Source organism: Mchenga conophoros, linkage group LG20, assembly GCF_057382185.1.
Source record: "Mchenga conophoros isolate Kocher_MC1m ecotype Shallow Benthic linkage group LG20, M_conophoros_male_GT1.1, whole genome shotgun sequence".
Taxonomy (NCBI): domain Eukaryota; kingdom Metazoa; phylum Chordata; class Actinopteri; order Cichliformes; family Cichlidae; genus Mchenga; species Mchenga conophoros.
Genome location: NC_140545.1, coordinates 30,881,706 through 30,905,253, shown reverse-complemented (window position 1 = coordinate 30,905,253; position 23,548 = coordinate 30,881,706). Strand labels below are relative to the sequence as shown.

Here is a 23,548-nt window from a genome sequence, read left to right as displayed (position 1 = left end):
CTTTATGCATTATCCTCCAATTCTTCATTGGACCTAGAGTAACAAAGCTGCGTGTTTGCATCAGCACACACAGGCATGGATATAAAGAACATACGTACATGTTGTCCTTTATGTTGGAATCAGTATGTTGCATGGCAAGGGGACACAGCTCTGTTCTTCCCTTTCTCAATTTGTGTTTTCTCCTTCCCTAGCTCGTCCAGCTCCGTGGGACAGACAAGAAGTTCACCTTGCTTCATGCCCTTGTGGAGCAGATTATGTTGCATGAACCGTGCTTGGCCACTTTTCCCCAGGAGTTGGCAGAATTTGAAACTATCCCTGGAGGTATTTGCTAGACAAGATTTGATCAAACCTGAAAGAAATCTGCGTGGCACTTTTTAGTTGAGGTCTGTTAAATGAAACGTGTATTTTCTCTGTGTTTCGCTGCCCCCTTTCTTGGATAGCTTCCATCAAAGGCTTGACCGCAGAAGTAGATGGTGAGTAGATCACATTTTACTACTGTGTCACATTTTACTACTGTGTCCAAAGACTGTTAAATTTGCTGAGATTGCTGTAATACTGACCCTCCTTTTTTGTGCCAACAAAGTTATTTGTGAGGAAGTGTGATCGTAACATTTACTCCATCTTCTGTGATTGTAGCTTCAGTATACTTTGTTGAAACGCCATGATCTCATTGTCTAGGGAGTGTAAGGTCTCAATCCAATATATTGTCTATATGATGACTTACAAAAACTTGCCACAAGCCACAAATACTGCACTCCACGAGATCACACAGGAGACAGCACCTGATTTAAAGCAGCTATTTACTTCGGTGCTCAAATATCATGGACGGTAACCAAGACGTGTGTGTGTGTGTGTGTGTTTCTTTTCTTCAGTCCTGAAGAATGAACTAAAGAAAATCACTCAGTATAGAAAAATGTCCAAGAAGAAAAATATAGCAGCTCAGAATCCAAACTTCTTCAAAGACCTGAAGGTAAAGTAGAAAACATTTTGCATACATAAAGATTAAATAATCATTTAAAATATGGCTGTCAGTCATTTAAAGTTTTAGGCCACATATCGTCCAAACAAAACTAAAAAAAATAAACTTTCTGTTACTGTAAAGAAGCAGAGTTCAATTCTGCAAAGAAAACAAAGTACTCAAGTTTGCTGGCTTATTATCTTACGTTTTGTGGTTTTGCAGGGCATGGATATTGCTTTTAGCAGTAAGAAATCTGTGAATCAGATGTAAGGCTTGGGTGAAATTGATCATTTTGGACGATATGATCTATTGTTGACTTGCAATCCAAGGCTATCTGCTGCACAATATAGTCAAAAGTAAAAATGATTATGCTCCTCCTGTTTTGTTTCTTAATCTTGCAAAGCCATCCTGTAGCCCAGCTCAGATTCTTTCACGGGCTGGTTCCAGCCTACAGGTCATGTGTGTAAATGCCTCGCATGTCCCATTATCATGGCAAACTGCTTATACGTGAAATTTCAGACATAAATTGTTCTTGTCCTTCAAAATTTAGTAAACATTTAGAAAATATTTAGTAAGCCGACTGCAAACTGTTTGCAGTAACACAAACTTTGGCAACATCATAATTATTCAGCTTACCGGGGTATTTACCAAGGCTAAGGACGTAACTAAAACCACCCAATGAGGATTTTTCATATCAGGCAAACAATGCAGCTCAAAAGAAAGTCTTTTTACTTATTTAGCTTTGCTGCTGAGGTTGGAGCAGTGATGGAAGAGAAGACGCCTGCACAAATGTGTGTGTTCATCCTACAAGAAGAATGCTTTATGTGAGAAAATAATTCATTTGCATAATGTCATCAGAATGGGTTGAGAAAAGTGTGGAAGATGTTTAGGAAATCTTTTCAACAGTTCTGACTGAATCATTTCTGCAAATGGATAAAAAAAATATCTAAGTATTGCTGGGTGCTTCAATCATGTCGCAGTGGACTTGACCTTCTGTCAAACATTATAAGTTAGAAAAATACACAGAAAGACCCTGACGAAAACCGAGTTGTAAACTTTTGCAAACAATAACATTGTCATGATCCTGGGTCTTTTGACCCAGCGTTTTAAGTTTGAGTTTATTTTGTTCATTAGGTTATCTAAGTTCATTTGGTTATTAGACTCCTTGTGTTTTCTTCCCCTGTATTTAAGTTTCCCCTCAACCTTCGTGTTTCATGCTGCGTGTCTTATGTTATCAAGTTTGTATTATCATGTCTGTCTCATGTTTCCTGTTTTATTTTGAAGGAGTCGTGTGTTCTTTGTTCATTGTATTTAGTTTCACTTCCCTTGTCCTGTCATTAGGCTCATGTCAGTCAGCTGTTCCTCCATGTGTTCCCACTTCCCCTAATCACCTGCTGTGTATTTAAGTCCTCTATTTTCAGTGTGTGATTGTCAGGTCGTCTGTTGTTCATGCCATGCTTCCAAGTTTCTTGTCTAGGTTTTTCTTATTGTTTGTTTAGATTCCCCAGTTTAGGTTTGTGTTAATTTTGCTTCAGTTTGCCTTGCCCTTTGTTTGTACCTTTTCTACCAGCCATATTAAACGGCTCGCCTTTTGTTAACATTTCAAGTTCTGTTCCCTGTTCCTTGGAGTCTGCGTTTTGGGTCCTTTTCTCAATTCATACAGTCTGCTCTCGCCAGACTGTGACAAACATGTTGTTAAATTTCTGTTCACTGCTCTGCTAAAGCAATGTTATTATGAATCTTTTCATTTCAATTTTCTCCCTCAGTCAATGTTTCTGGTAAAAATTACTGTTTTTTTCCTCAGGTTAAATTTATCATTAAATTAAATCAGGTAGTAACATTGTATATACATTTTAACTCCACCGTTTCCTTACAAATGTGGTTCTTCAGAAAATAAACAAAATTAAAAGATTGACCATATTTAAAAGCATTTTTAAAATCAATATAATTATTGCAATCGAAGTTATAAAGACTACGAAGACAGCAGTTTCAACTCCAGGTTGGAAACTCAAACGTGCATGGAGTGACTAGATCCTCACAAAGGAAAGCTGTTTTTCACATGAACAAATGAAACCAGTCCTTTCTCACATGTAGACCACAGCAGGAGACAGTTTGCACCAGCCATGTTCTCCCTGCTATAAATGCTCTGTTTGTTTAGAAGAGGGTGCTGCCTGAGTAAAGCGCACAAGAGGCAGTACACGGGACACTCATTCACCAGCTCTGAATCCACTTAACTAATATCTGTGCTGTTCTCACATCAGCACATGCAGAAATCACACAGGCTTTGAAGCAGAGAACTGGCAGCTTAAAGCCCCATCTGTCCATGTGGGATATTTGCACTGACATGTGCACCAAATTTGGCCAGTGTCTAAAGGTTCAGGGCTGTAGTGCATTTGTGGAAATGGATTAAATATGTTTGTGTGGGACAATACAGGACACATCACTAATGCAGAGATGCAGTAAAATAAAGACCATTATGCAGTTTACAATTTTGGCCTTTAGGACTTGAAGAACATGTTTTTATTTGAATGTCACTTTCTCAGCAAACCTGGATAGTCCTCTTAAATTCGTCTGTCTCATTCTTTTTCTGTTCCACTAACTGTCAAAACTGTTGACAGTTACTAGACAGAACCGGAGCTATTTCAGCTCCGGTTCTGTCTAATCTAATCTTTGAGTTTAAGAGGGGATGGATCCATATACGTGCACATCTCATTTTGAGCCACCTGGATTTTGACCTGTAAGTCACATTCTTCCGCCATGCAAAAGTTATAAACAACTCTGGCAAAAAAAGGAAAACATATCTCTGTAAATTGCCTTCTGCACTTACCAAAGTATTTTCCCAGATTTTATTTTGCTGCATTCCTTATTTGTGGTAGTTCCCATCACATTCCACTGAAATCTGTATAACATGTTACCTTATTGAGACTTAATGTTGACAGCGAAAGGATGTGGCAGGTTAAGCTGCACTTGACCCATAATAACAGCATACTTTCTTCACAGCCAGTGAATAGAAAACAGACTTTTGTATCTTGCCATGTGCTGGAGTGCAGTCGCACATAAAGTGGGACACCTGGACACCCTAAATGTGTCTCTTTAAAGCCAGCCTCTTATGCTTTTTCTAATGCTCTGTCATTCATGCACACATATACGCGCTGTTACAATGGTAGAGCCAGTTTTTCTGTTCTCGACTTGGCTGTGACTACAGAAGTCTCACTCGTCTGCTCTTCAAATTAAGGGGCTACACTGAGGATTATCATGACATAAAGATAAATTTTTTAACTCTGACTGTAGTGAGTTCCATGAATAAAGACAAGAAAATCCACCTTTAATGAATCAACTCATCTATTTTTATATATTATGTACCTATATGCCATTGATTAACAGTACAATTATCCTTTAAAAAAAATCCAGGTAGCAGATCTTTAGTTTCCTCCTTTTATAAGCAGAATATTTCTAATTAAATGGTTAGCGTGAAGACTGACAAACTTACCAGGAGGTTCTTGTGCTTTTCCTTATATCCTAGATGGCGATTGAGAAATATAACGCAGATCTTTCGGCCCTGACGAAGACATGCGAGGAGATGAAGAAACTCTACTCTGACATACTGGTAATCCTTGAATTATTATTTCAATATCTCAGCGTCAAAGACAGATGGTTGATTATAATAAAGGTCAATCAAATGGACCAATATGGCAAGGCCATGATGATCCACTTGGTAAAATAAATCCGCTTGGCATCTTTCTTGGCCTTAAGACAACAATTCTGATGGCTAAAGATCCAAACGGGACACAAAAAGAAAAAAAGAAAAAAGACAGATGGTCCCCTGTCCCAGTAATGTCTAGATGGCCCTCTTCAGTTATTTGTCATCTCATCTTCCCCATGCTACACTGGGAGAGTACATTATTTCAAGAATCCACAAGGTTACTTTGTTTGCACCGCGTGTCCTTGAGGGCTTCCACAAGCGCATATAATGTATGTGATTTATACCTTATAACAATGATCTCAACGTCGTTTAAAACCCACCACAGCTGATTTGCTGTTTTGGAGTGTTATACCTCCTTCATTGGATAATTTTAGGAGGATTAGTGAACATTGGTTTCCTGCAGGCAGAAAGTGTGAAAGACAAGTTCATCCCGACCCTTAATGTGCAATGTCACGTTGATTTAGGATGCTCTACAAATGATGAAAAATGACGAGATGTTGGAGCACCCCTGGTGGGATTCTCATGTAGTTTTTTTTTTGAGTCATTTGTTAGACCTTAAGGGGCGTACCATAAATTTAACATAGTTTTTGAGCTTCATACTGCTTTGTGACTCTTTGTATTTTGATGACATCTCATTTATACGTATATCTGAATGTACAATACATCCATTCGTACGTGAACCTTTTATGATTTAAGGGCTCTTTTGTGTGGACTGGACTCTGGAAACGGTGATGTTCTTTAATGAGAAATGCACCTGCCTTAAAAGCTCTGGTCGCATGGTGAGATCGACCATAAAGCGAACACCTCTGTCACACATATCATCAGATTTAGTGGAAGCACTGGTCCCTGTGTATTCTTTCATCACATTGTCCATAAAAGAGAACCTTTTCTTTGCTTACTAGCCTGGTTAAATTAGGTTTTCAGAGCTCAATCCCACTTTTGACATCTTAACAGGGGCTATGTCTTTTTTTTAAGGAGTCACCCACCAAAAACAATCAATACAAAAGCAGTGCCTATTTTCTCACCTTTCTCATATCTCTATGGACAATCCATCATCATAGAGTCCACTTACCCTTCCTGCTGTATTTGAGAGCTGAGATATGACAGCATGAGCTGTGAGCTTTAGGCCCGGTAGGAAATTTTGTTATACTAGAGAAACAATTAGATTCCTGTGCACTCAAAATATTTGTTCACAAGTAAACAAAGGTGCCATTCAGCATTTCTCTAAATCCTTTAAAAGAATCATCTGCATCGATTCCTTTGTGTTTGGTGTAGATTTTATAAGAAATGGAAACAAGGGATCATTTAGTGTGTTTTACATGTAATTTCTTTTAAAAGCAAAGGAGTGGTTTAACATGTTGCTGCGTCAGAGCAAGATGAGAAGACTAATACCACGTTCATGTTGTTGTATGGTAAATATGAAGCAACAGACAGCAATTTGTTGATGTAGCTTAGCACAAAGTTTGGAAACAAACAACTCGTCTGGCTGAAGCCGTTGAGTCTGGCTGATTTTGTCTGGCACAGACTCTTTGAAGCTCCAGCCAGGCAGATATTGTTTCTCCTTCATTTTCCTTCTGAGTCCTCACATTTGTCAAACAGCCGTTATGCTGTGATCACTAACACAGTGTCTGAACAGGCTGGACAGTGAAAGCAGCACCTTTGTTGTGCAGGTTTTGAAGATACTTACAACATAAAACACCGCAATAATCCAGTATTTATAACAATGGATTGCATTTATATAGCACTTTTCTAGGCAACCAAAGTGTTTTACAATTCCACTACTCGTTCACTCTCACATTCACACACTGGTGCAGGCAAACCACAGTTGTAGCCACAGCTGCCCTGGGACAGAATGACAGCCAGTAGGGTAAAGTGTCTTGCCCAAGGACACAACAACCAGGACAGAGAGAGCTGGGGATCAAACCGGCAACCTTCCGGTTACAGATGAGCTTCTCAACCCCCTGAACCACGGTCACCCCAGTATCACCAGATCAGAGAAAATAAGTAGATGGATCTATACTTTTTCAGTTCTATGTTGTATTGTGTGAACAGTTAGCAGCAGAAGGAGAGGTAGCAAATCATTTGCAGTAGTCTGACTGCAAACAGTGGTCAGTGAGTAGGCAAATATTGAAAGGCACTTGGCTTTGCCAATTGGCTGCTCCCTGTCTTTCATTATATTACATCAGGGTTAACACCTGGCAGGAATTTCTTTTTGTAATTACTGTAATAAGTTGCTGTCAACTTGATTAATATCATGTCATGTCTTTTGTATGCTCCGCTCCGTGTGTGTGAGGATGCAAATACTATCACACTTTTATATAAGAGCAAAGCGCAGTGAAGACCCTGCAGGGCAGCAGTTAGCTTAACATTACAGGGAAATCTTTTACAACCTGATACAAATACCACAATTGACACAAATGCTCTTTTTTGAGTGCCCTTTTAAAAAATCTCAATTAAAAACTCAAGATCGTAGCAATTTCCAGGGCAGCCTTCAACTCTGGTAAGAAAATATAATTTTTTCAATATTTTTTCAATATAATATTCAATATAATATAATATTCAAGTAGACTTGACTTCAAGTCTACTTGTTTCGAATTATGTATGCTCAAAGAGAGGTCACCTTTTGGAGCCTAAAGCTGTGTCCAAATTCAAAGGCTGCATCCTTCGGAGGCCCGTTTGTAGGCCGATTACGTCACAGCGACGCAACGAAGGCTGTCCAAATTCAAAGAATCCTCCACACACGGCTGACAAATGCTTCCTCCTTTACCCCAGATTTAAAGGATGGGTCGGGTGTATCCTTCGTGGCCCACCATATCCCAGAATTCATAGCGCGGCCCAGCCAATTCCAGTTTCTAACAATGGCGGCAGCTACTTAGTTTTAATATTACTCTTATTACTCTTTCTGGGTCACAAAATAAACTTACGCCAAAGTCCTGTTATATTTTAGATAGCAAGGAGCAAACAACTGAGTTTATTAAAGTCCACCAAGACAGCTGGTGACACACACCTGAAGGCTAGACCCCCCAATTTCACAGCCTCACACTTCCAGCCTTCTCGGTCTTCGGAGGACCCGGCCGTTGTGGTCTACGTGGGCCGGGTCCTCCGAAGACCGAAAAGGCTGGAAGTACGAGGTGGCCAAAGAATTTGGACACAGCTTAAGATTACTAAGAAGCTGCTATGTGTTCTGCTCAGTTCAGGGCTGTAGTAGTAGTAAGTCAGTTCTTCTTGTCCAAATCTCACCCATGGCTACAAGAAGCTGGCTATTCAAGATGGCCCAACATGTAAAGTAGGTAATTTACCTTTTTGAAGGTCAGTGGCCTAAAATAGTAGTTACCTGAACTGGAATTGATGAAAACACAATTTAAAAATTTTAATTCTATCTACTTTGTACCAAATTAACAACTCCAGGTGGACAAACATACTGAATTGGGGGGAAGGAATAGCGGAGTAGCACGAATACATTATTTATTGATGATTTTTTAAAATGTTTATTTGTTCCATTTTGTTTCATCACGTTTGGAAACCAATGGTTTCAAGTTAAGCATGCTGCTGCTTTGCTTCAATGTCATCACAGTGAGGAATTCAGCTTTTGAATTTAACAATGGGAAAGAATGAGCCAATATCCACAGATCAGGTTACATAAAACCTGTAAAATGTTTTGATTTGATTGTGCTTATGTGGAGGAAAAAAACTGTTTCAATCAATCCAGCTGTCTAAACAAGCCATGTATCTTTTTTGTAAGCTGCACGAACATGGATGACTGAAAAATCAATCTCCGGTGTGTCTCTGCCTTAAGAGAGCTAACTGTTGATGCTCACACCAGCTGCAGTTGATTTGCTCTCACAGCCTCTAGTTTGTAAAGGCTCTGGTCATGACCACTTAATCAATGTGATAAAGGTCCAATGGATTTTCCAGTTAATGTAATTCCACAACGAAGTTTAAAAACCAATAAGCCAGTTTTTCCACAGAGGCGTGCCGCTTCCTGTCAGGGAGGTTAGCGTGTAATTTGTGCAGGTAAGCAGGTCAATGGAAGGCAAGACTTCATGTGGTAGATATGCTTTCAGTGGAGCAGACAGTGTAGCTCGATCAAAAGTGCAAAAAGTTGACTAAACTTGTGAAGAATGCAAAATGCATATCATGCATTTCTAATTTATACATAAGCTCATGTAGAAATTGAGAAACATCTCTTACATACTGATGTAACCCCAGCTGCAGCTTTTCATTTAATGTGCAGATATTAGAATCATATCAGTATCATCTAAACCTCAGCAAGAAAGCAAATAAGCATATTTTTCTAAATGAGGAACATTTTAAATGAACATCCTTGAACAATAAATCCTAATTTACCTCAATATTATCCTAATCCAATATTATACCTTATTCTTAACATAAATCACTCTTCCACTATTATTAAAAATGTTCTGGTGGTGAATCGGCTGTGGCCTTTTTAAAGTTTAACTAGCTGACCTTTAACTGCATTGTCCCCTTCAGGCAGGGAGTTATATTTTAATCATCAGGCAGTGCTGCTTAAATGTAGCATCATCTCTAAATGTTTGATCAAAGTTTTGGAAGCTTGTTGTTAAGAATAAGCTACATCTGTCAATCCATTTATCCACCTGTCCATCCAACTCTCCAATTTAGGGTGAGAGGTGAAGTACACCCTCAAAAGCTTGCTACTTTATTGCAGATAAATAAACTCTTCCTCATATGCTGTCGTTTTCCCTGGACTTTCAAAATTCAATTCAATTTAGTTATATTTATACAGCGCCAAATCACAACATCAGTCGCCTCAAGACAGCAATCATATAACCCCCTATGAGCAAGCAATATGGCAACAGTGGGAAGGAAAAGCTCCCTTTTAACAGGAAAAAACCTTCAGCAGAACCAGGCTCAGGGAGGGGCGGCCATCTCCTGCCATTGGTCGGGGTGAGAGAAAGAAGACAGGATAAAAGACAAATGACTTGTCAAACTATGGCTTCTACAAGATCTTGCAATGCAACTTGTGGTATCAGGAACAAAGATGTTATGAAAGACTGTGATCTGCAAAAAATATGGCATTTGGGAAACTATCTTCCACATGAATGCAACGATTCCCAGCAGAACACTCCCAGAGTGTCACACTGCCTCTGCTGATGTGCCCTCTTACCATAGGTGCTTTCTCTAGTGGACAGGGATCAGCATGGGAACTTTCAATCAGCCTGTGGCATTGGAAGCCCATACAAAGCAGGCTGTGATAGACTGTATGCTGTAACATCTTTCAATCATTGGCAGAATTAGAATTTTCAGAAATTTGTGCCACAACAGCTGCTTTGTGGTGGACCAGTGGTGGACTGGACCAGCCTTTTAGCTCTCTGGTCCTTTATTAGTACCTAATTTTCTTATAAGGGAAGGGGAGGAGATAGCTCAGTAGGTAGGATTAATAAAGTATACAAAAAAATTATATTTCACATGTGTTGGCAGTTGAATAGGTGAACAAAACTGGCAGGAGGCAGGAAAAAGATAAATTCATGAAAAAAAAGAAACAACAAAATACAGAGAACAGGGGAAAACTTGTACTAGTGCTAAACCCTAAAGCACTAAGATTTTCTGACAATAGGAAATAGTGGATGAACTGGGGTGATAGATGATGAAGGTGTGCCAAAAAAAACTGAGCAAAAGAAAGATGTGAAACTGACAGAAGGATAAAGAGACCAAGAAACACAAAAAACAAGAAATCTAAGAAATAATTTCACTTACTAAAGTCACTTAGATCATTATGCAAACCCATTTCTCTTTCTTCCACCTTTAATAACTGACTGGTCACTTTCTACATAATACATATATATGTATATCCCAACCTGTGACAGGTGCTATTGTTACAAGATCGTTAATATTATTCACTTTACCTCTCAGTGGTTTTTAAATGGTGGTGCTTTTCATATACCTTATATTTGAAATGTTTTTTGTTGAACCATTCTCAGGCTATTCTCGTAGTCTTCTTTAAATACAAGACCACAGAGCAATCAAGCATCCTTTTTCTTAAAAAAACAAAAAGAAAAGACCAATGTCATTTGAGGATTAACACAGGACAGTCTGTAGACACTTGCCCCACTTGTGTCCCATCCATTTTACTGAGTACTAAGACTGTGCCTCTGAAACTTCCTAAAAGTACAATAAACCCCTTCAGGAGCGCTGGAAAAATGATTAAGACTGACTGGGCTGTGGTGTAGTGCAAGGGAGCAGCAGGTTGGGGAAAAGGTGTCATATTTAGTCACATCTTGTCAAGGGGGCGGAAGGAGGGAATTCACAATGATGCCCTGAAATAGCCAACATGCAAATGTATTAAACATAGAAGCAGCTCATAAAATTTTGGGGCAGTTGATTTGCGGATGTCCCCAGACACTGGAAGCATGTTTTTCGCTGTCTGCCAGGGATGCTCAAAATTATGTATAACTGGAGCAAAAGACTTTCTTTTACTTGGTAAAGTGTAGAAGTTTAATCCTCTCAACAGTGTTTTAGCTGATTCGCTTCCTTGTCTTTTATGCACGCTGAACATTTATGAGTATTTTCACAAACACATGCTGGGCCCAATAAAATCAATTTACTAACCCATATGGATAAATATGTCATCCACCCATTCACACACAGGTAATGGCAAGCTACATTGTAGCCACAGCCACCCTGGGGCGCACTGACAGAGGCTGCCGGACACTGGCGCCACTGGGCCCTCTGACCACCACCAGTAGGCAACGGGTGAAGTGTCTTGCCCAAGGACACAACTACCAAGACTGTCCGAGCTGGGGCTCGAACGGGCAACCTTCCGATTACAAGGCGACCTCCCAACTCTTGAGCCACGATCGCCCCATTGTAAATTGTATACTACTGAACTATCCTTATATAAAAATATCAACATACCTAAAGTATGCCTGCTGTGTTTTTAAAACCACTTCAAGTACTAAATAAAAGGAGACATTTTATATAATACGCTATAAAACATGCGCTCCAATTTTTCTAATACATAAAAGCAAAAATAAAAACATGAAGACTAGACTCTATCAGCTGTGTCACATTACCAGCCTTTTTTCATACAATGCACATGTTTAATGCACCATGTCAGTGAGACATGATATAAGAAAATCAATTCCACCTCAGGTTCTGCAGATAAAAAGTTTTAATATTGCTTCTTCGAGCACAGCTCAGACCTACAGGTTAAACATTATCCAAGACCCGCCTGTCGGGTGTGTAATGAACATTCCTGGGTCTGGTTTTGTAACTTCATTTGTATTAATAAAATCAACAGCAGGCATACTTTAGGTATGTTGATATTTTTATATAAGGATAGTTCAGTAGTATACAATTTACAATGGGGCGATCGTGGCTCAAGAGTTGGGAGGTCGCCTTGTAATCGGAAGGTTGCCCGTTCGAGCCCCAGCTCGGACAGTCTTGGTAGTTGTGTCCTTGGGCAAGACACTTCACCCGTTGCCTACTGGTGGTGGTCAGAGGGCCCAGTGGCGCCAGTGTCCGGCAGCCTCTGTCAGTGCGCCCCAGGGTGGCTGTGGCTACAATGTAGCTTGCCATTACCTGTGTGTGAATGGGTGGATGACATATTTATCCATATGGGTTAGTAAATTGATTTTATTGGGCCCAGCATGTGTTTGTGAAAATACTCATAAATGTTCAGCGTGCATAAAAGACAAGGAAGCGAATCAGCTAAAACACTGTTGAGAGGATTAAACTTCTACACTTTACCAAGTAAAAGAAAGTCTTTTGCTCCAGTTATACATAATTTTGAGCATCCCTGGCAGACAGTGAAAAATGTGAGGATAAAAGTATGCAAATAGACTAATCTGCACATCTGAGTATAATATTTCATGGTGAGAACAGTGTTAACCATTAGCTAACATCTTCCTTTTGCTGCTGGGGACTTTGCTGAATCTTACACCTGTGTAACTGTTTCTACGAACTGAAAGCACACAGTAATACAAATGCACTGACTGTCAGCTGTTACGCTTTAAGTATTTGGAAGAGCAAGGCTTGTGTTACAGCGCCAATGTCCTCCTTCATTTTTATTCTGAAACAGCAGCCACTACAAATACTCTTTGTCTTTAAATGTAGATCTTTGGATATATTTGCCATGGGAATTTTCTTATTTTAGTCCGAGGTCCTCCTTCATGAAGCTCTCAACTAATCTTAGCAGCAACAAGGTTTCTGCTGGGAAACCTAATTCTCCATCTACATAAATACAAACATGAACATTACATTTTTACATTGTCATTAAATCTACAGTACCAACAAAATAGCAGATACTATAAGCAACTAAAGATGGGATGCTACAGGGAGCTACAAAAACAAGGGCTGGCGTTAGTGCATTAGCAGAGCTAAAGTCATTAGTGTCAGCTCTAATATACATGTTGTACATCTGGGTGAATATTAATGACTGAGTCGGCTGATAGCCACACAGCTGTGAATAAGTGTGAAGCATAAAATGATGCCAATCACACTGTGAAAGCGTGAGCTAGCTAACTGTGGCAAATTGTATGATATTCCAACTGCAGTAAATAAGTGATAACAACGGCAAGCTCGCTTTTTATTAGGCTGACTGCGATTTTTTTCATGCAGTGATATGCAGCTTTGCTTCAGCAGCTTGAAATGTGATATCTTTGGAAGTATATTTATTTAGTTTTTTGCTGACATGAGGTATAGCAATAGAATCAACAGCCAGGTTAGGTCTCATATACACAGTCTTAGTGAATGGTCAGCGACCCAGTGGCAACCTCTAAGTATGGCAGTACACAGTCACAAGGAAAGCGCTGAAACAAACACTAGTAGTATTTGCCGTTAAAGTAAAAGAAAAGGTTTCAAAAGGTGCGACTTTAACTTTGAAGACAAACTTGGATACACAGTTTCAATACTGCTCGGCGAATAGTATTTGTCTTCCATGCAAATGCAAGGAAACTGTGGCAATCGGGTATTAATTGAAGGGGGTTCTGTGTAGCATGATATACCTCATTGCCACCAGTTTTACCTACTGATTGCAAGTGGCCAGCTCTGCCAAGTGTTCAGGGAACACGCAATTTTCCCTTGGGACCAGTGGTTGCTAGGGGATCGCTGGCCAGTCTCTAAGACGCTTTAGTCATTTCTGACAGCTTAGCACAAAAACTGAAAAGACTTGATCATTAGAAAAGGTAAGAAACTCGCCTTCCAGCGCAGCATGTCTAACACGTAATAATTTGTAATGTCTTTACAAGAGCAAGATGTAAAGGAACAAATTCAATTAAGATGAAGCCCAACTGTGCTGAAGGCTGTTTCATATTATTAGTGAGCACATCCTGTGTGTGTTCAAGTCAGCTGTTTGGTGTGCGTTATAAGATTTATAGTACATAATATTTGCTTGTAAGTAAGCTTATGGTTAATTTCATTAGAGAAATTACACATTTGTAAAACATAACAAAAATAATACCAGGAAAGAGTAACAGCATATGGCTTCAGTCTGAACTTTAACCTGCACAGTCAACAGCATGCAGTCAGCAAATTAGTACGTTTAACCACTGTGACCCTTTGTAATAAACTTTGGCTTCAGAATGACTAACATTAGTATGCCAGTGACCCTTTTAACCACCTAGGTCTACCTATTAATTTGGCAGTACATGTCTGCATCATTGTATAAGGGCACTCAAGGATTGGGATGCATGCTGAGGCAGCATATGAGCTAATTAAATCAAAAGACTATTGTTAAGAAGAACATGCGCGGGCCAGGCACCACTTCACTAATGAAAGTGATTGCAGTTGTTAATTGTAAAACAATTTTTTTTACAAGCCCTGTGGTCATGGAAGATGTAACTGCTGCCACATTATTTTCATTTTATTTATTTATTTATTTATAAATCAGTAAACCTTTTTTTCTCTTCTGCATAGGTGAAATTTGGAGAACCGGCGGATCAAGACTCTCAGGAGCTCTTTGGCTTGCTTTGTCAGTTTGTGCATGACTTCAAAAGGGCACATGCTGAAGCTGTATGAGTTATAGAGTTATTGCACAGAGTACTTACATTAGTGAGGGCAGAGACTGCAGTGTTGCTTACTAAATGAAACTGATCCATCTTTGTTGTGACAATTATAGAAGTTTGAGGTACAGAACTATATGACACAGTGTAACTTAATTAGTTTTTTCAAACTGATGGTTTGATTTAGTTTTTTTTTTTTTTTAATATATATATATTTCCTGAGTTGTACAGATATTTTATTAGATAATGGACAATGCATTCATTGTAGCAAATCCTATCCCTGGACAGCCTGACAGACTGACTATGTCACGGAAATCAATTTTGTGAATACAAAGTGATTTATGTCACATCGTATCATATCATAGATTGGTTTGATTTGTGTTTACTGACATTTATTTTGAGACAAATCAGTAATGAAGGATGTAAAAGCCCTTGGTTGGAGCCAACACCCAGATGCTGAAGTGTGCTGTGAAAACTCACAGCTCTCTTTGCTGGCAGAAGCACAAACCCCCACCCCCTAAAAACAACTCATCAGAGGCCAGCGGAGGTGGGCATTCTTTGGGTGTGTGATTATTTTGAACATTCGGTTGTTCTTTGGTCGGGGACATTGCCTGTTCTGGTTCTCTGTTAGAAACTCCAAGGCTGGCTGTGATTCACATCTGCTATGTGGAAAAAAAACCCCTAAAAACATGATCAGCAACATACATTTCGCTTTCAAACAGAAGAAAGGTCTTCTTATTGCCAGTTGGAACTGATTGATGTGCCTTTGTGTGTTTGACATTTTAATCAGTTAACAGAAAAAAACACTGTTTATACCCATAACTGTGAACGGTGGTGGCATAATGAAGAAGACCCCTCGCTGAGATGGAAAAGTTGCATATTTTTCCGTTCTAAAAGGAGAAACCAATTATTTTAATTAAAACTGTATCTGTAGAAACGGGTGATTCATTAGCAGGAAACACAAAACGGCTTTATAAAATATTTAGTTCATGCAGCTTTTGTTTCATACAGAATTGTAACTGGCTTTTGTGTTTTTGTGCTCTTCACTTCATGCTCTTGTATTGCATTTGAAATCGAAAACTGATAAATCTCATAACATTTAGCATATAGAAAAAAAAATCAATACTAAAAGTTATTTCAGATTATGTGGCCTTCTATTTTATTGCTCTGAATTAGTTTTAGTTCTAAAAACTAAAAGATAAATATATTAACTATATTTTTTTCTACCCTTGTTATAACCTTGTGTTTCTGCAGCTTTCATTCATTTAACAGACATTTAACCTGAGTTCGGGTTGTGGGATTTAAAAGGCTGTGCAAAAAAAATCCTAACTGCAATGTAAATGATTGGACATTTTTTCCCAACTATTATTCCCTTCAGCCATGTGACATCTAAGATACAGTAATGTGCAAAAATCTTGAGCCACCTATGTTTTCTTCATATTTTGCTTCCAAGGAAACAGATTTTCTTGGATCTTTTTAAAAGTAGTATTGAGCAATAGCTCTCCAGGCTTTCTAAAGGTCATTCAAAGTTTTACTTTGGACAGTGGCTGCTTTTTTGGTGCATTCCTTGTATCTGACAATTTTCAGAGGAATCCTTTTTTTGTTTGTTTGTTAAGCCACTTAACACCGATCTACGAATCATTCAAGCATAAAAAGACACCCAAGTCAAAGGATGAATGAGTGTTATGTCTACAAAATAAACAACTTAGCAAAGAACTCATTTAACACACTGTTTCTTCCCATTTCTTTAGTTGAATTATATTTCATGTGGTGTACCTCGTGTTTAAAGAAATGAAGGAATCTGGACAAGGGAAGGACAAAAGTAGTAGTAGTAGTCAGACCTAAAATAACTGTCTATGGAAAATAATGTTTTTAAGAAACATGAAAAATCTGACAATCCATCTACTGTCTAATGAAGCCTCATCAGAAACTGTGTCAGTGGAAGGGTGGCTTTCAAGAAGCCATTTTTAAAGAAGGGAAACAGGGAGAAAAGGCCGAGGGAAGTGACACAATAGCTTAATTTTTCAGCATAACAATGATCTTAAACGTCTGTTTGTTAGGATGCCTGGGTCGTTGACCCAGGGTTTTTGAGTTTATTATATTATTTATACTTTCTAGTCTTTGGTTTCTTTGAGTTCTGTCTTATGGTTTATGTCTCTGTCTTCTTTAGTTGCTCTGTCTCCCCTATCACCTGTATCCCCTTGTCTAGTTCGCGTCTCTGTGTGTCCTTAGTTCCTATATCCCCGTGTTCAGTCAGTGTTTGTGTCTGCCCTGGTCCCACGTCTCTGTTCCCTCTGTAGTGCCTGCATGTGAGTCTGTGTTATGTGTTTCCTGTTTTACTTTGAAGGTCTCTGTCTTATCTCAGTGTGTTCAGTTTACGCTTCCTTTTGTCTCGTCAGTTCTGATTTGCCCCAGCTGTGTTTCCCTCCTGTTATTCATTCCCTGATTGCTCCTTCTGTGTATTTAAGCCCTGTGTTTCTCTGTGTCCGTGTCGCGATCTACCGTTTATTTTGCTGTGTGTTTTGTCAATCCGCTGGTGTTAGTTTATTTTTGACCTTTTTCCAGTTATGTTATGTTTGAGTTCAGCATTAAAGCTGTTTTGGTTTAAGTTCTGTCTCCGGAGTCTGCACCTTGGGTCCTATTCCTGTTTGCACACAGCCGGTACCTAACACTGTTAAGGTTCTCAGTCATCCAGATTTAAGTGTCCCCCCCCACAGGGCTGTGATTGGGTAGAGGATCATTAGGGGGTCCATTGTCCCTCTTGGGGGGACACTCCCACAGGGCTTAAATCCAATACAATACAGTGAAAACATACATGGACAGAAAAGCTTACACACTATCAGTCATGTATTGACCTCCCCAGAGACCTGTGGGATCATCTTGACAGAAAACAAAAGCAGCCAACACCCAAATAAGAGCTTTGAATAACTATTCCTTAAGACTAAAAGAATGCTTGTTTAAAGGAGTTCAGGCTATGTTGAAGAATAAATGTCGTCATACCAAATATTGACTTTCAATCAATCTGTTTTTACCTTACACACTATATTTACACAGATGATTGCGCATGTTTTCCTAAATCATGGGCCTATTTCCCATTTTCTTAGCAAAGTATAAAGAAATGGGGTGGCTCAAGACTTTTGCACAGCGCTGTAGAACTAAATTCTGTTTACAATATATAAATCTTAAATCCTGGTTTAAGCGAGGCACTCTTTACCTATGAACTCCTGTGGAGAAAGTTCATTAACAGGCGCCCGTGTGAAGGTGTTCATTATTCATTTTGTTGTTGCTGCTGCAACAACAAACAATTTGGCAACAGTTTTCTTTCAGAAAACAAAGCTTCACATTTGTTTGAGAGTCTGTAGTTTGTACTGCTTGAATCCCTCAGACCTACTTTCTCTCCTCTGACTGTTTCCACAGGAGGAGGCATTGTTACAGAGGTTTGTCCACTGGATCACGGTGACTTCCTCCGTGTTTGTGCACTGCGGTGACATGGTGTAAATCCATTTAAAATGTTAGCAGAGGCACATGCTGTGAAAATTTGTTTTGTGGTGCCATGTTGGACCGCAGTTCTATTTTGGGAAAGTTGAGTCTGAGTACGCCGCCTGTTTAATTGGCAGCAGAGGGAATAAAACAAATTCGCATTGGACCAAAAGTAAACTTGTTCAGGGTCACATCTCGGCGGCTTCTGTGTACCTGCCTAAAACTTTAAAGCTGCATTAATCAATACTTTATGTTAATACTGGATCAAATGACTTTCTAATGTGAAACGTGTCACTTATATCAGAAACCTTCTGAGAATTATCTCCAGAGGTTTTAAGGGCTTACATTGCGAGGAAAATGAGATGTGTGAGATCAGAGTAACAAGGGAGAGTACAGGTGTGTTTTAGATCAGGGTGGAAGCTATGATTATGTGCAAGCCTTTCTTATCAAGAGATTAAAAACTGTCTGCTGGCATACTAATCTGATAACCCATCCCCTTTTGCCCGACAACTTAGCCCCTGGGGACTGTGGCCAATGTTTGGGCTTCCAGTGCTGCCAGTGGATAGATTAAGACTTCCTGTTCTGAGTCATGGTTTATGAAAGCACAAACATTTATTTATTTTTTTATTTTTTTAAAAACTCATAGAAAAGGTGGTTCTAAGAAACTGAGAGGCTCTGTGTTGGCATATGGTAGACACTCCAACACGTTCTCACTATCAAAGCATAAAATTTTATGCTAGGTGACAAATCGTCGATATATTACGCTTCCGGGGACCCAACACGCCCCTATATTACGAGATCAGAAAAATGAGGAAACATGCAAACACTATCTAACGTCATTAAAGTGCTGGTTAAGGTTAGGGATCAGGTTAGGGTTAGGGCTGGAATACACGTGAATTACCATGGGAGCGTCATTCTACTGGATTTCATCCATAACCCGACGCGTAGAATAAGAAAGTGGCCGCGTCCACCTTTTGTGTTCCTCAGAAACGCCGCGGGACTTGACAAATCGTCATTATTTTACGCCTCTGGACACTCTGAGCTGAACACTCACAAAGTATACCTAAAGTTTAGCCTGAATTATTGTCGGTCTTTCAGCAATGAAATCTTGTTGACTTCAATAAGACTTCAAAACAGTGATTGACAACGTGAACCTATTAGAGAAGCCTTACTGTTGTCACAAAGTGAGAAGCAGGGTCATTTTGTCATAGATTTCTATCATGCAATGTCATTTAGTTTGTTTCTTGGGTTATTTACTTGTTTTCTTATTACACTCAAACCCTTTAAGCATTTACTCTGTAAGTCATAACACACACACATCCAACATGATGGGGCTTTAACAGCTAAGTGCAATATAGTTTTTTAAAGAATTTCCACTACCTAAATACACTTGAAAGAAAGGTGAACATTAAAAAAAACACAGAAACTAGCTCTGTGCAAATGGTAATAACAATAATTTCACTGTGGTGTTAAAAGGTTCTTGTTCTGCACCAAGAGGGACAAAAACTACGATTATAGGGTTGGGTTTTTATAATGATTAAGCAGCAGGCATCGCTGCTAATCAAAGTTATTTTTACACAAAAATTGTTGTGTCCAATGAAAGCACATGAGGCAGGCACTCTTGAGTCACACGGCCTAAACAAATGCCTGCTAATGATCGAGAGATACATGCTTTGCATTTAATCACACTTTGATAAAAAATAAGCGGTTTGAAAGTTGTTGTTTTTTTCTGCATGTTAAAAAAAAACCCCCACACACCTGAAAATCCAGGTTGATAATAGCATCCCACTTCTCCACGAAGGAGCAACCTGAAGACATTTCGCTTTAAGTTTACAAGGTTCAAGACTCAAAAGAGCACTGAATAGTGTGTCTGGCTGATATTGATTTGGAGACATATACTCCTAAATTGTTGATACAACCCCAGAAAAATATCCTTAGACAAATGTTAAAAGATTGCTGACAGATCCAGGCAGCCTCTGTTAGTGACTGACAGCTCAGATCCCTGATCGCCTCTGGCCTGCTCTCTGTTTTATTACTTTGAAAAGTGGCATATTTATGCTTAATTAGTTTTATATTATATGCAATGACAAATGAACATGAACTTTTCTGAAGAGTAACAAAGTGGTTCCTTGTGTGCGACAGGGCTGTTCAGAAGTGTCAATACAGTAGCTTAAATTCAGAGTACATTCACTCCTTTTAACGACTAATTAAGTTCCTTAGAGACATTTTTAAAGACCCACTGGTGGGACTTATTTTTTAAAATTTATTTTTCCATGTCTGATAATGTAACAATTTAAGTCCCCTATAGACAGCATTTGTTAAAAAGGAAACAATTGCTGTAGGGGACAGGTAAAATATTAATGTAATTTAACCCTATAATACCCTTTGTATCATATTTGCTACATTAGTTTCTGAGACCTCTATCTCATCAACAATATATATACTTGTAATAATTTCAAAATGTTATGGACAAAACTCTTCTTTGGCCTAAAATTAACAACGTTGTTAACAAAAAATTGCCAAAAACACCCAATGTATCAAATGCGATACAAAAAATGACGAAACGTTTCTCCCACTGAAAACGCTACATCCAGATGAACAGAATCAACCTTTTGGGATTTACTTACCTGGATGATTGAACATGCATAAAGACAAGGGTTAATAAACATCTCAGTTACAAAAATTTTCTGGCTATTTTTTGATGGCTGGGTCTTACAGGGTTAAGCATTTGTAGAGACATCTCATCTTTAGGGTGAGTTTAGTTGCACCGTGGTCTGCTGAAACTGATGAAAAGTGTTTTAGATTCGTCAGGTTTTTCTAACACTGAATTACTAAAGTTCATCTCTGCCTGACACTGATTTACAACATGACACGTTTGAGATAATGTTATATGTGTTCCATTGTGAAGGGCTTTTCACAGCAGGAGCACGGCCGTCACTACTGATGGGAACAGCAAGGTCAGACCCAGGTACTCTAATAGCTGCTGGTGATTCCCCCTTCTCCAAACACGACTGAGTGAAAGACAAAGGCTGTATACAGTTATTTCCGAAAAATTGATTCTTTTTCCACAACATTTCCACATTCAAATGCTTCTTCAATCAAATTTACAATTATGTCCCAGCGAACAAAGAAGGGGCCTTGAGTCTCTTGACCTTGGAGGTCTTGGTTTTGTTCCGCTGGCAGAGACACTTGAAAAGATTTTTCGTGGATATCCAACAAAATATACAATAATTCATTTTCTCGAAAATAATTTAGAAATCATCGTGGCGAGAAAGTGAAAGAAGGATTATGAGAGCAATCATGAGTTCCACTTCTCATAAAAAGAAAAATTCTAATTCAAATAATTCACACTGGAGAGGTGACACAGACGTTTCGAACACAAATCTCTGAGAGAACATCCACACAGTCACTTGTGTGCACAGCCTGCGCAAAGATAGCTTCAGCTTTAAGCTCGGTGACTGGATGTTTACGTGAAGACTTTACCTTTGGCTTTGTATTTAAAGAAGTAGATATATTCTGTGATCATTTAACCAGGAGACTTTTCATGCCGATCCAAACTATCGAAGTGATCCAACTGTGAGTCATGTGGCATTGCAAGAAAGACATATATTGAACATTTACTTCTAGATACAGGCCCACTCAAATTCATCCTCTGCTTTGCATCTCAGTGGCAAAGTTACCTGACAGCGTTAACCTATGTGGGAATGGAGAGTGCAAACTAGAGGAAGCTACTGTAACTCGTTAACTGTGTGTCACCGACATTTTTGTTTTATTCACAATGTGTAAACAGCTTCATAAACAGGGGGCGCTTTGAGGACACTTATGAGACAATAACACATCGGCTTATTTTTAATAAACTGTGTGAACTCGAAATTCCATTAACAAACAAGCCAACAGGTCTGCTTTAGTAAGCAGCCCACAAAATCATTAGCCCAGGGAGGTTTTCTTTTTTGTTTGTTTGCTTTTTTATGTCCTTTGCATAAATTCTTAATGGAATAAAAAGGAGGCGGATATGGATAGGATTTTATTGATGCCAATGCCATTATTCGTTTCAATTCTTTATTAAGAATTGAAAAGGGAGAGCATACAAGGCTTCCTGCAGAAACATCACTGCTGTTTCAGAACTATAGTCATTTATAAACACAGTTCCCAATTCTAGGTTCTAGTAAATGCAGTTTTTTTCTTCGCCGCAGCAGATCAGCTGACTCCATCTTACCTCATCCTCCTTTTGTCATACCAACCATCTGTGTGTCCTCCTGCACTACATCTTCTGTGTAATCTGCCTTTATCTAATCATCCTTTATCTAATATATGAACTGCCCATCTCAGCTATTCCTTTAACTTTGTTTCCAAACTGCTTAACCTGAGCTGACCCTCTGACATACTCATTTCCAATCCTGTTCGTCCATTGGTCATTCCCAATGAAAATCTTATGTTAACCCTTTAAAACTTGAACCATGGAATAACTGCCAGAAATCTTTAATTTTTTCATAATGAAGTGTTTGTTGAACCTTTAGACAAAATGTATAAAAAAATATATATCAAATTTTAATTTGCATGTATAAGTTTTAATTTGTATCACATTTGCTACATTAACCATATTTTTGCAATTTAGCTATTAAAAATCTGTCAAATTTATATCATTTTTTGATGATGCAGAAGTCTCAAAAACTCACAAAAACACGTATCAAATACGATATGCTTGGCTTTAAAGGGTTAATCCGCTTGAATTAAAGATGAGAGTATGCACTTTCATCAAGTCTTTATTTTTTGACAACAAAATAGAGACCTATGACTTTAAATTAAAATTACATAAAGATTAAATTTAATTTAAAAAAATATGGCACCTAGGCAGCTGATCCGTCTCTGACAGTGTTATACATTCAGCATTTGTATTATTATTAATAATAGTTTGGGGAGAAAGTAGCATGAAATGGGATTTTTACAACATTCACATGCACAGATGTACTTTGAATATTTAGCTCACTGAAGCTTGACTATACACAGCACATTCTCTGACTTTATGCTGATCATTTGCATCTGCAGTTGCTTTTTTCATAATCTCTATAAAAAGATATACGAATATTTAGAACTGAGCAACAGAGTACAGAAAGTTTTCTGGTTTCTGTTTATACTCTGAGTTGACCAAACATGTTTAAGAAGGCTAATGAAGCTTTATTTTAATAAGTGCTTTTTTCATAATGTATCTACATTTGTTAACAGTGACTGTTGGTTAAAACACAAATCATTTGCCCAAATATCCTGCTGATAGACCGGAAGCCCTGAAATATTGGACAATGCCTCCAGAGACCAAACGATGTTTTCTTCATAATATGATGCACTGGAGTTGTATTTCACAGCTCTTTATTAAAATTTTCATCATGCTAAAGTAACCCGAAGCTCCTTTTAGTTCATAAATTCACTTCA

The 23,548-nt window shown here is 38.6% G+C and overlaps 1 protein-coding gene across 1 annotated transcript in view; it reads left to right on the top strand.

Moving 5' to 3' along the window:
• Positions 1 to 17,348, top strand: part of LOC146551134 (uncharacterized) — a 57,151-nt gene extending 39,803 nt beyond the window's left edge. Inside the window, exons 13-17 of the mRNA XM_085259996.1 lie at positions 192 to 321; positions 441 to 473; positions 873 to 970; positions 4,482 to 4,565; positions 14,556 to 17,348. Of these exons, the coding sequence (XP_085116122.1) occupies positions 192 to 321; positions 441 to 473; positions 873 to 970; positions 4,482 to 4,565; positions 14,556 to 14,657 (447 nt within the window). The 3' untranslated portion in view covers positions 14,658 to 17,348. The remainder of the gene's footprint in view (positions 1 to 191; positions 322 to 440; positions 474 to 872; positions 971 to 4,481; positions 4,566 to 14,555) is intronic.
• Positions 17,349 to 23,548: the final 6,200 nt, after the last annotated feature.